The sequence below is a fragment of the Pezoporus wallicus genome, unplaced genomic scaffold (assembly GCF_028554395.1).
Source record: "Pezoporus wallicus isolate ANWC-B61680 ecotype Strahan unplaced genomic scaffold, APGP_CSIRO_Pwel_v1 contig_4710, whole genome shotgun sequence".
Classification (NCBI taxonomy): Eukaryota; Metazoa; Chordata; class Aves; order Psittaciformes; family Psittacidae; genus Pezoporus; species Pezoporus wallicus.
In genome coordinates this window covers 915,378-929,220 of record NW_026640647.1, presented here as the reverse complement: position 1 = coordinate 929,220, position 13,843 = coordinate 915,378, and the positions used below count along the sequence as shown (strand labels likewise).

The 13,843-nt window shown below is 37.5% G+C and overlaps 2 protein-coding genes across 8 annotated transcripts in view; one reads left to right on the top strand and one right to left on the bottom strand.

Annotated features, from left to right (window-relative positions):
* Positions 1-1,452, bottom strand: part of MFSD6 (major facilitator superfamily domain containing 6) — a 49,027-nt gene extending 47,575 nt beyond the window's left edge. For 3 of the 6 annotated variants that reach the window (XM_057419906.1, XM_057419908.1, XM_057419907.1), the window contains exon 1: positions 1,137-1,266. The gene's annotated coding sequence lies outside the window, so the exon portion shown is untranslated. Of the gene's footprint in view, positions 1-1,136; positions 1,267-1,433 lie in introns of those variants that run through there. The other 3 variants (XM_057419905.1, XM_057419899.1, XM_057419904.1) reach the window with 3 other exon arrangements.
* HIBCH (3-hydroxyisobutyryl-CoA hydrolase) overlaps positions 1,414-13,843 on the top strand; it is a 41,294-nt gene continuing 28,864 nt past the window's right edge. For both annotated transcript variants that reach the window (XR_008973566.1, XM_057419909.1), the window contains exons 1-6: positions 1,414-1,527; positions 2,471-2,513; positions 3,250-3,390; positions 4,859-4,943; positions 5,815-5,895; positions 6,602-6,654. Coding sequence is in view for 1 of the 2 variants with exons in the window: in XM_057419909.1 (XP_057275892.1) it covers positions 1,496-1,527; positions 2,471-2,513; positions 3,250-3,390; positions 4,859-4,943; positions 5,815-5,895; positions 6,602-6,654 (435 nt within the window). In the remaining variant the exon portion in view is untranslated. The remainder of the gene's footprint in view (positions 1,528-2,470; positions 2,514-3,249; positions 3,391-4,858; positions 4,944-5,814; positions 5,896-6,601; positions 6,655-13,843) is intronic.

The following is a 13,843-nucleotide window of genomic DNA, read 5'->3' as shown; positions in this document are numbered from 1 at the left end:
ACTAGAAGGCTGCATCTTTGATGATCATATAATATGTAGGGAAAAGTTTGGATAGTCTGGATTGTCTAATGAATTCTGCACTCAATTAATTTGCAGTAGTCAGTTTCCCAATGCCTGCAAAAGCACCTCATGTCCTGTTATTCTTTGTTCAGTGTACATGGCTGAAGACTGAGACTGCACAATATAGACATGTTCTGTGCCTGTTTAGTTTTAGATTTTTACAACCAAATTTAACATAACCCAAGAGTTACTGCAGCGGAAATGCCAATACAGATTACGCTGCTATAAGCAGGCCCTGAATTAGTTCTTGAAATGAAGAGCAAGGTTGCCCTCTGGGGACTTCACTAGAAGTGCTTCCCAGAGCTGGGAGGTTTTTTGTTCCAGAAAAATAATTTTACTGCAAGGGTTTTATTTTTAAAATATACAAACGTGAATCAAGACAGCCAGTGCTAAAAGCTTGCTACATTGAGTGATGACGAAGCTACGGTTCAACCTAATGCACTGTATCGTCATTTACTCCATGGTTCATCTCATTTTTCAGTATCAGTCTCATGCTGGCCACATGTCAGCCTAAAAAAGTAACCCATGGAATGGTCTGACTTAGTTACTGAAATAAAAGTGAATTTAGTTCTCCTGGCGTGATGGTCATGTATTCTCAGGTGCCTTAATCTTCTATTAAAATGAAAAAGGCAAAAAAGCCATTTTCCTGGTTGCAATTTCTGAGTCTGTTTGGGTTGAACACCTGCTGAGTTTGAACTCTCAGCTGTCTGCAGCTACTTTTCGGGCAGTAATCATGCCAGCTGCCTAATCCCTGTATTTTACCTTCCAGGATAACCAGGTTTTGGTGGGATGTTACATCGGAGCAGCTCCTTAACCCCAGCTCACGAATCTGTGTGTCAGTCACTGAGAGGCAGCACAGGTATTGCTGCAAGTGTAAGGAATAAAAGGAGAGAGCTGGAGATCAGACATTAAGAAATCAGGTTTGCTGTTTGAAACAACACATCACCAAAATGCAAGGTTCAGTCTACAAAGCTCGGCTCTGAACGTAATTTAGCAATGCCGGCTTTCAACACTTTGGGCAGCTACCACCACGGTTTAAGTTACGTTTGCTTCACCGACTGAAGAAACAGCCTCACTTCATGTCCTCATACCTCCTGGGTTAATCCAGGACGCGGAGCAGCACCCATTCAGCCCAGATCCCATCGAGGTAAGGGACTAAACCTTTCACAGAACTACCGCGCAAGGGGCCTGCTTGCAAACCCCATGCTGCCGCCCGGCTCTCCTTTGTCAGACGCTACATTGACTGGAAGACGGCTGTTCACGTACGGGATGGGAAAGAAGGAGTCCTGAAGCGGGCGGCTATCCCTCAGGACCACCCGCTTACCCCAAGTGACGTGGGGGGAACGGAGACCGGCCCCGCGCATGCGTCCTACCTCACTCCCGGCTGATCGTATCGGTTACCCGATGACGACGATCGATCGCGCCGGCTGTCGCCATGGCGGCCCGGGTGCTGAGGCCGCTGCCCAGGTAATGGGGAGGTGGCTGTGGCCGCACTAAGGTGCGACTAAGGTGCGACGAAGCTGCTCCCGCGCCCCCCTTTCTCCCCGCCGAGGAGAGATGTAAATGGCGCCGGGCTGGCCGCGCCCGCAGCTTGCCGCGGGAAGCAGTGGCCTGGGAAGGCCTCATGCCGGAGCTTGAAACCCTCTGAACTAGGATCAAGGATAATTTAGCTCCGAATTAACTTTCCCATTCTAAAATGAATATGTAGTTTAGGTTGCCGGAACTTTAGAATGTAAAATGTTAATTGTCTGTGATTTGCGCTCTTAAGTAGCTGAAAGATAGTTTGTGAACGCTGATGCAAGCCAGGCGTTTGAAGCCCAGTGAATGCTGCTGTTAACTGTCCTCCTTAACAGAATATACTGACAATTAACACAGCCTCATCAGTTAAATTGAGAAACGTTCACAAAGTGTCCCAGCATTGGTGTTTCCTGTCAGTAACAGAAGCATGAGTTCAAGCTGTTCATAAACCCTACCTAAATGTATGTACACACAAGGACATGAGGGCAGGTTTCTTGTAATGGAAGCTTTGGGAATAGACAAGTCTTTGACAGGATTATTAAAAAAAAAAAAAAAAAATTAGTATTTAAACACCCAGGAAAAGGCCGTAAATCTTTTAAAAAACAGACTGCTAAGTAGCGATCTTACTATTTACAGGTTCCCCTAACTTGAACACATCAAAAACAGTAGTTGACACTGGTATCTGCCATCTATTTACTAGTAAGCAAAGAAGTTTCCGACTGTTTGTAGTTTCAAAATTGTTGGCTAATTTACTTGATTTTAAAAAGGAGAATGTAAAACAACTTTGCGTTCAGATATTTTTCTGAAAAAACCTTGCTTAAATCAGCAGTTATGTATTTGGGATTGAGTAGCTGGTTTATGGTTTTAGCTATCTTTTTAATATTTCTTTCAGGCCAAAACCATTCAACAGACTGCAAATAATACTACAACATTTGGTAAGAGCAGTATCTTGCATGACTGAGCTAGAGATTTTTAAGACTTTTAACTCCGTGAGGCAGACATGCAGCTTGTGTCTTTTCACAGTGGTTCTGAATGCCATCACTTATTGGTAGGCATAAGGCTGCTCATGTCTTTGAGCACTTTGTTACAAGTTTCTGTTACATTGTAAATTAAAACTTAATTATTTTGGCCTTGCCTACTTTTATAGCTATTTTCTATGTTAGCCTCTGTATATTCCTTAAATAGAATTCAACTGTGAGTTTAAATAAATTGTGAAAATAGTTCAGTGATTTGTTCTCTACTGTTAAAGGTTACTTACAGACAAAGCAATATGTACATTTGAGTTTCCAGTGTCAAACTGCCAGTAGGGACACATAGAGCTATCATTGTTATAATTGTTGCTGGTATTTTCAGAATGCTAGTCATAAGGGACCATGTGGCAGTTCTGGTGGTGTGTTTTTGAATGAATTCAATTGTCAGTGTGTAGCTCAAAAACTTGTCTGAGGTTTATTATTCTCAAGGACTCAGGCATAAGGTGTTTTTGAAAAAACTGTTGAGGTATTACAAATAAAACTTGAAGCACAGTGGGAAGGCCTTAGTGTACATTTCCAAAATGCATGCTTTATGATCTTAACTGTTACGAGAATATTTCCATAAACACTCTTGTATGGATGTTACTCAAGGTATCTAACTGATGACATTTGGTTTATTTATTTGTATTTCCATGTACAGAAGATTTCTAAGCAAACAGATTCAACAGCTGAAGTCTTGTTGGAAAAGAAAGGAGGTGCAGGAATAATAACTTTGAATAGACCCAAGGCTCTCAATGCCCTAAATCTTCCGATGATCCGACAAATTTATCCACAAATAAAGGTTAGTAGCTCCCCTTCTACCCATCCACTATACATATGTATCCAAAACCAGTTTTGAAATTCAGTCTGACACTTCTTAGTGTACTGATTTAAAGAATGAGAGTCTGTGTGACTGCATTGGCCAATGAGCCATTTATAGTATGGGAAAGAACAGACAGTTTTAAGTAAGTTAGAAGGAGAAGACATGTCAAAGAAAGAAGCTGTCAGACAAAGTTAAATTTAGCATCTGGATAGATAGAGACACCCATATTAAAAGTAGAACTGTATTAAAAGCAAGAAGGGCTCATGGTTTATGTATTGCTTTTGGCAACACCCAGCTGGTCAGTCAGCATGCATGAGTTCCAGGATGTACAGTTTTGTTGGCTTTTGGTTGGGTGCATGTTTTGTGGAGAGGCTGCATCGCTGAAATAAAACATACAAGCCATTTGAAAGCAAGGTATTGTCAGTGTCATTCCTTTAGGAAGAACTTTATGGATTTACAGGCACTTTTTACAAGCTAGTGAAGTAATGTGAAATTTTAAGCTTGCAAATTTTTTAATTTAATGTGACTGTTTATGATATGCAGAAAATCAGGCTTGCTAGATACCAATATTTGTTGGATAGTTGCCTGCCTTTTGGTATTTTGGTAGACAGATGTATTGCAAGTTTATGCATTCTTTGAAGAACATTTACAGACATACTTAATCTGTAGTGCTGAGTACTGAGTTTTATTTGAAGCACAGCCTTAAAAGGTGGCATAATTTTAAGTACACTTGCTGGTATACAGAAATGTCCTGTCTTTTTTGAACAAGGGATTTATAAGCGTAGTTTAAAGGGCAGGGGGAGGGAAAACCTGTAGATGGCATCTTTTTCTCAATATGGTTGCACCACTGCTGAAGTCTTGTACCACTGTATTTAATTCAGGGGAAAAAAAAACCCCAAACAACAACATGGTCATTGTACCTAGCAAAACGTCTGTGCACAAATTAATTTAATACAGAAAAAAAATTCTTGATGGGCATTGATCACAGTAATTTTGCCAAAATCCATCAGTAATTTAATCCCTGTTTTCCTTGCCATGCATTTTAGCTTTACACAACTTTCATGATTTGGCCTGAGACCTTGTTATTATATCTTCCATATTCCTAGCTTTATGCCCCAACATTGTGTTCCAGTTGGGATTTATGCTGGACCCTGTTTTAGGGAGTGCTGCCTTTCTTCAAATTGGTATCTCTACACAGGCATTTGCTGAAATACATGAGGCAACTCTGCTAATCTGATGTTAAATTAGATTATTTAACCTAATCAAGGTTAAATAGGTCACCAGGATGGCAGAAAGACATTTAGCTCTCAGTGTAAGAAAGACAAACTATTTTAAGTATAGTTTGATTTGCTTTTTGAGAAAGTAAAGTAAGTATTACAGCATACAGAGAAAGCAGTTTTTTTTGCACAGACTTTAATCTTACATGGAAACATTTACTTCTTTTTAGACCTGGGAGAAAGATCCCGAAACTTTTCTAATAATTATAAAGGGAACTGGAGGAAAAGCTTTTTGTGCTGGGGGTGACATCAGAGGTAAGGAGTAGAGTCATTTGAACATTTAACATGTCTTTGCCAGTTATTATTTTGCATTGGTTTATTTACTGTGACTTGGGTAAGCACAGCCTTGCTACACAAAAGTAAGAGAGATTATTCTTATGATGCCTTGATGCAGGGATGCTATTTAAGTTACTCGTCAGGAGACAGCTGTCAGAACATTGTATAAAAGAGTAAAAATTGAACTTTTATGAATAACTGGTAATAGCAGTCATTTGTGGGAAGAGGGAAGAGAGGGTCCTTGTCTCTACCTTTTTCTTCCCAGATTTTCATTACTGACAACTTCTTTATGAGAAATTTGAAGAGTCCTAATAAGTAACTTTTACTATAAGATAATTTGTGTCTGATGTTTGAGTTGGCTATGTAAAGAGCTGACAATGGTTATCAGTGTATCTAAGTAAGAACTGTAGGAAACTTCCAGACTGTGAAAATTAGCAGTTGTTTTAAATTTTAGGTGAACAAGCAGCACAGGTTATCATCAAATTATGTCCTGCTCTCATTGGCTTCTCAGTTTTAGTATTCAGAGTTTTCAGTATAATAAGTTTTAAGTAACCGTTCTATATATTGATATGAAACACCACAAACAAGACTACCATACATTAGGATGGGTTCCATGGCATAGAAGATGAATTGCATGCTCACATGCATGTGACAGTCTCCAGCATAATAAATTGACTCATATTTGAAACTTTGCATTCGTATTTAAGTTTGAGCAAATTTTCTCAACTAAAAGCAGTATTAAGTTGCTGCTTGATTGCAGTTGGAATAAATTGTTTTCATGCAATATTAATTCTTATTTGCACTTTCCTTTAAACTTACAGTTATCTTTAGAATTTTTATTTCTCTTAAGCCATCACAGATGCAGGAAAAGTTGGAAATAAGCTGGCACAAGATTTCTTCAAAGAAGAATATACCCTGAACAATGCCATTGGTATGTTTAATAGCAAATTCTGAAGCAGTACAGTTTTCAAAGTAGTGGCTTTGAATGTAAATTCATTTTCTCTCTTTGCTGATCTATAAAAAAACCGAGATAACATAATAGAAGTAGTTTTATGTTAGTTTTTTTGTTTTTTTTAATGCCACTAGTGTAACATATCTCATGTTTACATCATGCATGCAGAATTTGTTTCTTTTGTTTAAGCTACTGTGATAGCTTATTGCATCCAGTTGTTCTGGATAGTTACAATTCAGCTACAGATTAATTATGTTGTAGATGCAGACAGTGCAGTTCTGCACTAAGTACCATTGATCTGCTTCAAAAAAGACTTGCGATAAAAATAGATGCATGGAAAATCATTAGTATTCAGTCAGAAGGCAGAAGATCAAATTATGTTAAAGCTTTCCATTTATATAAACTGCATAAATTAAGCTAGGAGTTAAACGCCTTAGTTTATTTCGAAGAACCTAGGAGTATGTGGTCTTAAAATAACTACCAGCAAAGACACTGAGTAAAGATGTTTTCAATTACCATGCATGGAAAGATTCAAAAGTCCACTCTGACTAAAACTGCTGTCTAATATTAGTGTTTTCAGGTCAGATTTAAAAGTTCAGTCAGATTCATCAGTTCAGCTGATGTCACAGGACCATTGTCTTGAAAAAAAATGTACAATTTTTTTGGTTCTTTACATTCCTTACAGGCACTTGCAAGAAGCCATATGTGGCACTTATTGATGGCATTACAATGGGAGGGGTAAGTTAAGCACCTTGGTGTGGTATGTGACATCATTTGTTTTAAAGTAATGTAATATGCTGAGCTTGAGTTAAATGAAGCGCACACATGGCATTTCAAACATTGCAATTCGAGAATAAGGATTGTAATGTGAACCTTTGTCTCTTGCTTGTCAGGGCAACTTGCTGCTCTTCTAGTGCTTCTGTTCTTTCATACCCAGTGCAACTGCTTCTCTGAGGATCTGGCAGTTGTGTTAAGAGCAGTATCCTGTCACTGTAGGAGATGCCCCTTGCAAAGGTTTTCAGAATACTGAAGTGTGAGTTTGTAGATCATACAAGAACTGAGTTTTTCACTCAAAATGTATTATGAAATTGAACTATATAAATATGCAATTAAAGGACAACTCCATGAAAATTAGTAAAAATTATATTTTAAGCTGTACTTTAACGGACATTTGTGAGATCTGTATTTTTCCAACAAATTACCTGAAAATGCATCTACTTTCTCACCTTTGTAGTACTCCTAAAACATGTATTACAAGATCCTGATTCTCCCTTACCCTTTCCAAGGCCATACCTTATTACTAAAGCAACATGGAAAGACTCCATCATATTGCTAGTTATACTCAGTGTTAATAATTGCTTCAGCAATTGGTGGCTCTGAACACTATGAGTAGGTAGTTAAGAGACCAGTACTGTACTTTTCTTCATGCTGAAATGCTATTCTCTAAAGCTTGACATCTGTTGGATACATTTGCGCTGTAGCAGGGAGTAGAATATAACAATCTTAAGTTATTTTGAACAGTGAGTTTGACAAGTAAAGTCTGCCTGCCATATTGTTGCTTAAATTTATATTCTTGCACACCAGTATGATATGGGCGTATAATCTGTTTAAGTTTGTCAAAGACAGGATGATATAAGTGTAACACTACATGATCCATCACTGGTCATGACTCCTCCCTTTCCAACTTCCCTTGCACATTTCTTTTTGTGTATTTTGGCCGTGGTCTTTCCAGCTGGTGATTTAAACATGCGATTCCTCTTTTCCCCTTGCTGCTCTGCTACCAAGCCTCAGATCTCAGACCTCTAGAACAGCCCTTGAACTTGGCATGGTTGTACCATTATCTTGTTCTGCTTCCTGTGTGGGAATGCTCTGTCCTACTGTAATTATTCATCAGAAATGCATCCATACAAAGGAGTTATTCTGTTCATGGTATAAATAGATGCTCTGTTTTAAATCACTCAGATGTTTGGTTCTATGTTTTTAACACAATAAGTTCATATTTCATCCCTTTCATATGCCCAAGATTTGGCTATCTTAGTCCCTACAAGTGAGTGGGAGCTAGAAGCATCTGTCACTTATGAACTACAGTAAATGCCTTTAAAACAAATTTACATTGAAACCATTGGCTTTAGAAGCAAGTCATTTTAGCTTGGCCTTAAAATTTAAGGGATACCTCTTAAAAACTGCAATTTCACTATAGTCAATGAACAAAAAGACAAACAGGTCAATCTCAAACTTGCTCAAAAAAGTAGCACTGTACATGGAGTGCTCTTTTGTTCTAGTTTAAATTGAAAATCAGAATGTTTTAGAAACTCAGTTACTATGTGTTTAGGTAGTAAAAGTTGCTACTGATGCACAGATATCATAAATTTGTGAGGGTAAAACTTGGGATTGTATCAAAGTAAACTAGTTCCGCTTCAGCATTGTTGGCCAGAGGCTGGTAGATGGCTTTCTTGAGAGCTTAATTATCCAACAGATGGGGCTGTGGAGCTTGATTTCTGCACTTCTTGTCTATGCTCCTGTAGTTCATCAAAAATTGATATTCAATATAAATGTATTTCATTTTTTGTACTTAGAACAGTAGGTTCAAGTAACAAGTATGTTTGATGAAACAAAGGTGACTGCACCTAAGGTGATTGTTACTAAGCAACAGTGAAACAAGTTGTAGATACCACATTTATTGCTAAAGGGCATGTACAGTGGAAGGGAACACTGGGTGTGTACTCTCATGATGCTGAAAACCCTCAGATTATGATAGTTATCAAATGCTGAAAATCTATTCAGATTATTTTAGTTGACTTCTATCTGTACACTTTTAATTCCTTGAAATGAAATACCTGAACAGTAGACAAAAAAATGCAGAGTATTTAAACAGTTGTTTGTTTTTTTTTTTTAATATTATTGTTTCTAAATGAGGTCCTAAGTTTGGGTTTCTTGGTTGTAAAAAATCTTCCAATGTTTTCCTGACTTCAGTGAACAAAAGTGTGCCATGTAACTGTGGTTTTAAATAGGGCTTTGGCACAAAATACATTACTGTGTCATTGCTCTCTCTAACAGACTAAAAGGCTTAATAACAATGTACTTTATACCTGTTTCAGAGCTAAATAAAGCACACTAGACAGATTTGATTGGTGGTTTTAACTTTACATAAAGCCTACTTAAATCTCTGGCATATTGCCAAAGCAGAAATACATATATTTAGGAGCAAAGGCCACTGCTTTTAGTTCAGGGAGGAGTCTGCAGCAGTGTCTACAAAGTACCCTTCTCGTTAGTATCATATTTAGAGCATGCATAATTTAGAAACTTCCTGAGCTACACTGTATTTCAGAGCCATGGTGCTAAATAACTATCAGTAGTCACACTCGCCTCTCTATTCATATGGTACTTTTTGACATAAAGTAGGTTTGGCCTTCAGAAAGGCTTGTGGAGGTAGGCTTCACAGTTCAATTTTGTGCTTTGTGAAAAGCAATTTGCTGCTGTTTCAGGCTTATCATCTGTTATTACTGAATACTTACGTGTTTAGTTATTAATAAGGCCAAAATAGGCCCCCAGTATTTGTTTTTCTACTGATGAGTAAAGACTGTTGCTCAAACACAGGATTTTTTTGCTTTGTAAATCATACACAGTATTTAATCCTTTAGTCTGACCTCTTGCATGATATATTTGCTAAGTTTATTTTAGCAAGTTATGAGATCTGTAAAGGCTATACCTTTATGTTACACTTCTTGCTTTAACAATTAATGCTTTGAGTTTTAGGGTAAGAAAACACCTTGTGGGGCAAATAGATTTTAACTTATATAGCAATGTGCAACATTTTCAGTATAGAAATGAAGCTGGATAGAGTTGCCAGTTCTTGTAAATCCTTTGCAAAGCCCTGTGGAGTTATTCTGAGAATTTTATTTTCTAATCTTGATTTGGGTTTAGGGAGAGTAGTAGGAAGCTGGAACTTTAATGTAGCTCACAGTTTAAAGAGATATTGCCATCTCCAATTCCCTCATATTCTAGGGCCCAGTTTTCAAGAGCGATAGTACACAGTGCTGACTTTTATTCTCTCCTCAGTAGGGAAGGACCTCAGGTGTATTAGGGCATGAGAAGACAACCTACCAATTGGGTGTTTGGGTTCATGAGTAGCTTTCCATTCATTTTGTCAATGCACCTAGCGGTAGAGTTTTTTCTAAGCAAGGTATTTTATTGAAACTGAGAGTCTACATCCAAGTTACTTACGTGAAGCATCCTGAATTTTTTAAGGAACTGTTTGAGTCTGTGTTAGTCATTCAGGTAGTAATGTTGAATATGCTAAGTTTTAGACTACACAGAAGTATAGATCTGAGAGGAGCCTTGGGATTCTTCTTTTGCACTTGAAGTAGTGTTAAATATAGCTAGATGATTACTTAGCAGATTTTCACCTAAAGTGTTCAGAAGTCTCCAACAGCAAGAATTCTGTTTTTTGCTGATGTCCTACCCAAGTGCTTAGTTATTTTTTAAGGTTCCCCAGTGTCTAATTTAAGTCTTTAGCATGTGTAATCAATATATTCCTGTCTTAGTCACAGCTCTCTAAGAACAGTTTGAGATACTTGCATTCCTTGCTTCTAGCCAGCTCTTTTTAATAGGGATAAAGGTAGCTACTCAGCCTTTTTTATAGATTAAGTCTTCTTACAATCCTCTGAAATCTTTCCAGTTTTTGTACTTTACAGTTCATTACCAGAGACCAGACAATATTTCAGCTGGAGGATTCATCAGCACCGAGTAGAGCAGAATAATTATTCTCTATATATTGCAGAGATGTTCTGTCACAAATAGTTAAATAGCAACTTCTCAAAGCATCAGGTGCTAGGAGGCCACCACTTTTAGTTATTCTTAAAGCTATTACTCTTACCTCTTTCCTTCTTGTGTAACATTCCATGACAGTACCTTTCTTTACCACTAAACTTTTACCAAGTTTTAAATCTTCCTCCTTGAACAGAACTTGTTTGTTGAAGCGTCAGTCTTGTGGAGCTACCCTTTTCCTCAAAGGCAATAAAAGAATAATACTAATTTTCTCCCTAAGAAGCCTGAGTGCCATCTCAGCTGGCATTGCCTTTGACAGCTCCACCTCTTCGGTCTGACTAGGCTTCCCAAGTACATTGAATCTAGGCTGTGTGGGTATACTTCAGCCCTTTGGTGCCTGTCAGCCTGATACCTTCAGTAGTTCTTTTCTCAACATTGCATCATTATGTGTATTAAGTTCATGGTTACTGTAAACCCCTGAAAAATGTCTAGGCATTTGTTCCGTAGAAAACATACTTGTAATCTTGCATTTTATTTTGCTAAATGTAGTTATTTTTATTTCATTAGCTTCTATATGGTCTCCAAAGTGAGATGGTTTTGAATTCTGATTCAAAGTGTTTGCCTTCCCAAAAAGCAATCTGTAAATTCTAGAAAACCTTGTTTACATTATCCAAGCAGATAAGGAAAATATCAAATATGACTTCATTAATGATTGGCTTCTGTATGACCGCAGCTAGGGTGCCCTCTCAGTTTGATTGTAGACTGCTGGTAACTCTTAATATACTTTCAGGTGATTGTGCTCTCCATTTCATAGCGATACCATCTAGGCTGTGTTCCCCTAGTTTGTTTATGAGAGGTAACTATGCTGTGTATGGGAAAGCATCAGAAATGTCGCAGTTCAAAATATGAAGATTTTCAGACTGCTGCTTGCTGAGTGACAGTCTCATTTTAATCAAGGGGTTATGTAGGAGTTCCAGAGAACAGATGCAGCCAAAGCCCTGAACCTATTCTATGGTTTGGAAATACTACTGTGCAGCTAAATGTGCTTCCCTTCTGGACTACAGGTTCAGAGCTACTGTGTATTTTTATGTTGCAGCAGAAGAGTGGACTGAGTACCTAATAATCAGCTTTACTTCTTTGTGTTAGTGCCACTTCATTTTCAGCAAAAGATTCCAGAGCCTGACATTGTTAGAGGAATCCAACTTTCCGACCTGATCTGTAACCTTTAAGGCAGAAATTTGTTTAGTTGAAGTTTGCATCTTTGTAACTATTCAGTGTTGCATCATGTAAGGTCCATTTGTCTTAGAAAGGGTTTAATAAGTAATTGTCTTGTGGGAAAGGGTGATATTTTAACCTTCTTCAGGAAAAAGTAGAACACTTCTTTGTTTCAAGCTTCTACTCTGCTTTAATCAATAAAGACTTGTCTAAATTTGAATTAACAATTTTAGAGGGAATTTCCAGTGTTTTACTTCATTTTAGCCAGGCATATTTGTGAAATTTTACCTCACGACATTCTGAAAAGGTTTTATAATTATAAAAGTTTGTTAAGTAATGTTTTATATATTTCTGATGCTAGCTCTTTATAATAATGTTCTGACACCTGAGGGGAAAAACTTGACAGAGATGGGTAATTTTCCATGGTAGTGAAGTTACTTAGTAGGTGAAAGTAAATGCCTGATATGCAAAATAATGCACTAACTGCAAGTGCTGGTGAAATCAAGTAACAGTTTTTAAAAATAGCTTAAAAAAAAATTAGTCCCCTGTGCTCTTGTGTGTGTTTATAGATGTTTGCTGCCAGAAAAATGCATATTGGCGTGTCACAATAGCAAGTGGCCTACTTCCCATGGTTGCCCTTTATGGGAGAAAACATATTTGCTTACTTAGCTGTTTGAGGTTCTTGCATTGAATAAATAGCTGAAAGCTGTGGAGGAATTTGCCCCAAATGTATCATATATAGTTGTCTTTTTCTCAGGACTTGGTATTTCTAATAGAAATCATTCTCAGTCACAGAAATCAGAAGATTTATGTGAAAGGAAGGCCAGTTCCTAATAAAGGAATTTCTCATAAGGGAAGGTGAAGTCAGTTTTTAGGAGTATTTTTAGAAGTTTTTTTGTACTTTGCAATGCTTGCATGTAATTTAAGCTGGAACTTTTTTTTTTTCCCTAATGCTTAGTAGAAAAAACATCTAAAATGTTTTCCAGTTCAATATTCAAGATATCAGCTGCATCTTACACTTTTCTAAACTACTTGAAATGTTATCTGGAGGGGAAGACATTCAGTCAGTATCTTGTTAATATACTGGTTATTTACTACCATGTCTGTATGTTACCATATGTAACACTGCCTGCATATGAGTGCTCTGACACATCTGGGCCTCATTCATCAAAGAAAACAAGGGTTTGGATGTACACTACAGGTTTAAGAGCATTTACTGAGACTGGAAATATAATTTACTATGAACAGCTGGATTAATGTTTTCTTGAACAGTGTTGTTAGACACTTGCTACAGGTACCATGGGGATTCTACCAATATAGTTACTTACACTTTAGGAGGATTTGGTCAACAATTCTCATTACAGTAATATTTCTTATGAAGTAAATCTGTAATGATGTACATTATAAGCAATTTATATATTGCGCATTTAAGTCAACAGAATTCCAGTACACAAAGGAGCTGGAGCAGAGCAATAGCTGTCCTTATCCCATTTTTATCCAGGTTGTGTGGCCATAACTCTTCAGGAATGTTCCTTTCACTCCAAACATACATATATACAACTTCTGGCCTGCATCTGCAAATAACATTTTTTCCTTGTTTCTTCACAAATAGTTTACGAAAGTAAACATCAGTGTTGAATTTAAGATATGTATTTGTAAAATGGAATTGTTTTTTGATTGCTTGATATAGGACCAGAGCAGCATCAGAAAGAACCAAAACTTTCTTACTGCTGTATATAAAAAACACAATTGAAATTTCTTACTCCCAGGCTTCACAAGTTACACAGATTAACAACCAGGCAGCTGCAGAAGGTGGGAGGAGGAAAGGGAGAGCTATAGACTTCAAAGATTCAGTGGTCTATAGCCTAAATATGCCCACTACCAAATCCAGTTCCCAGTGAAGTAAAAGTGAGAGAGAAGGCTCTGCCTTCACTCTGTGCCATTT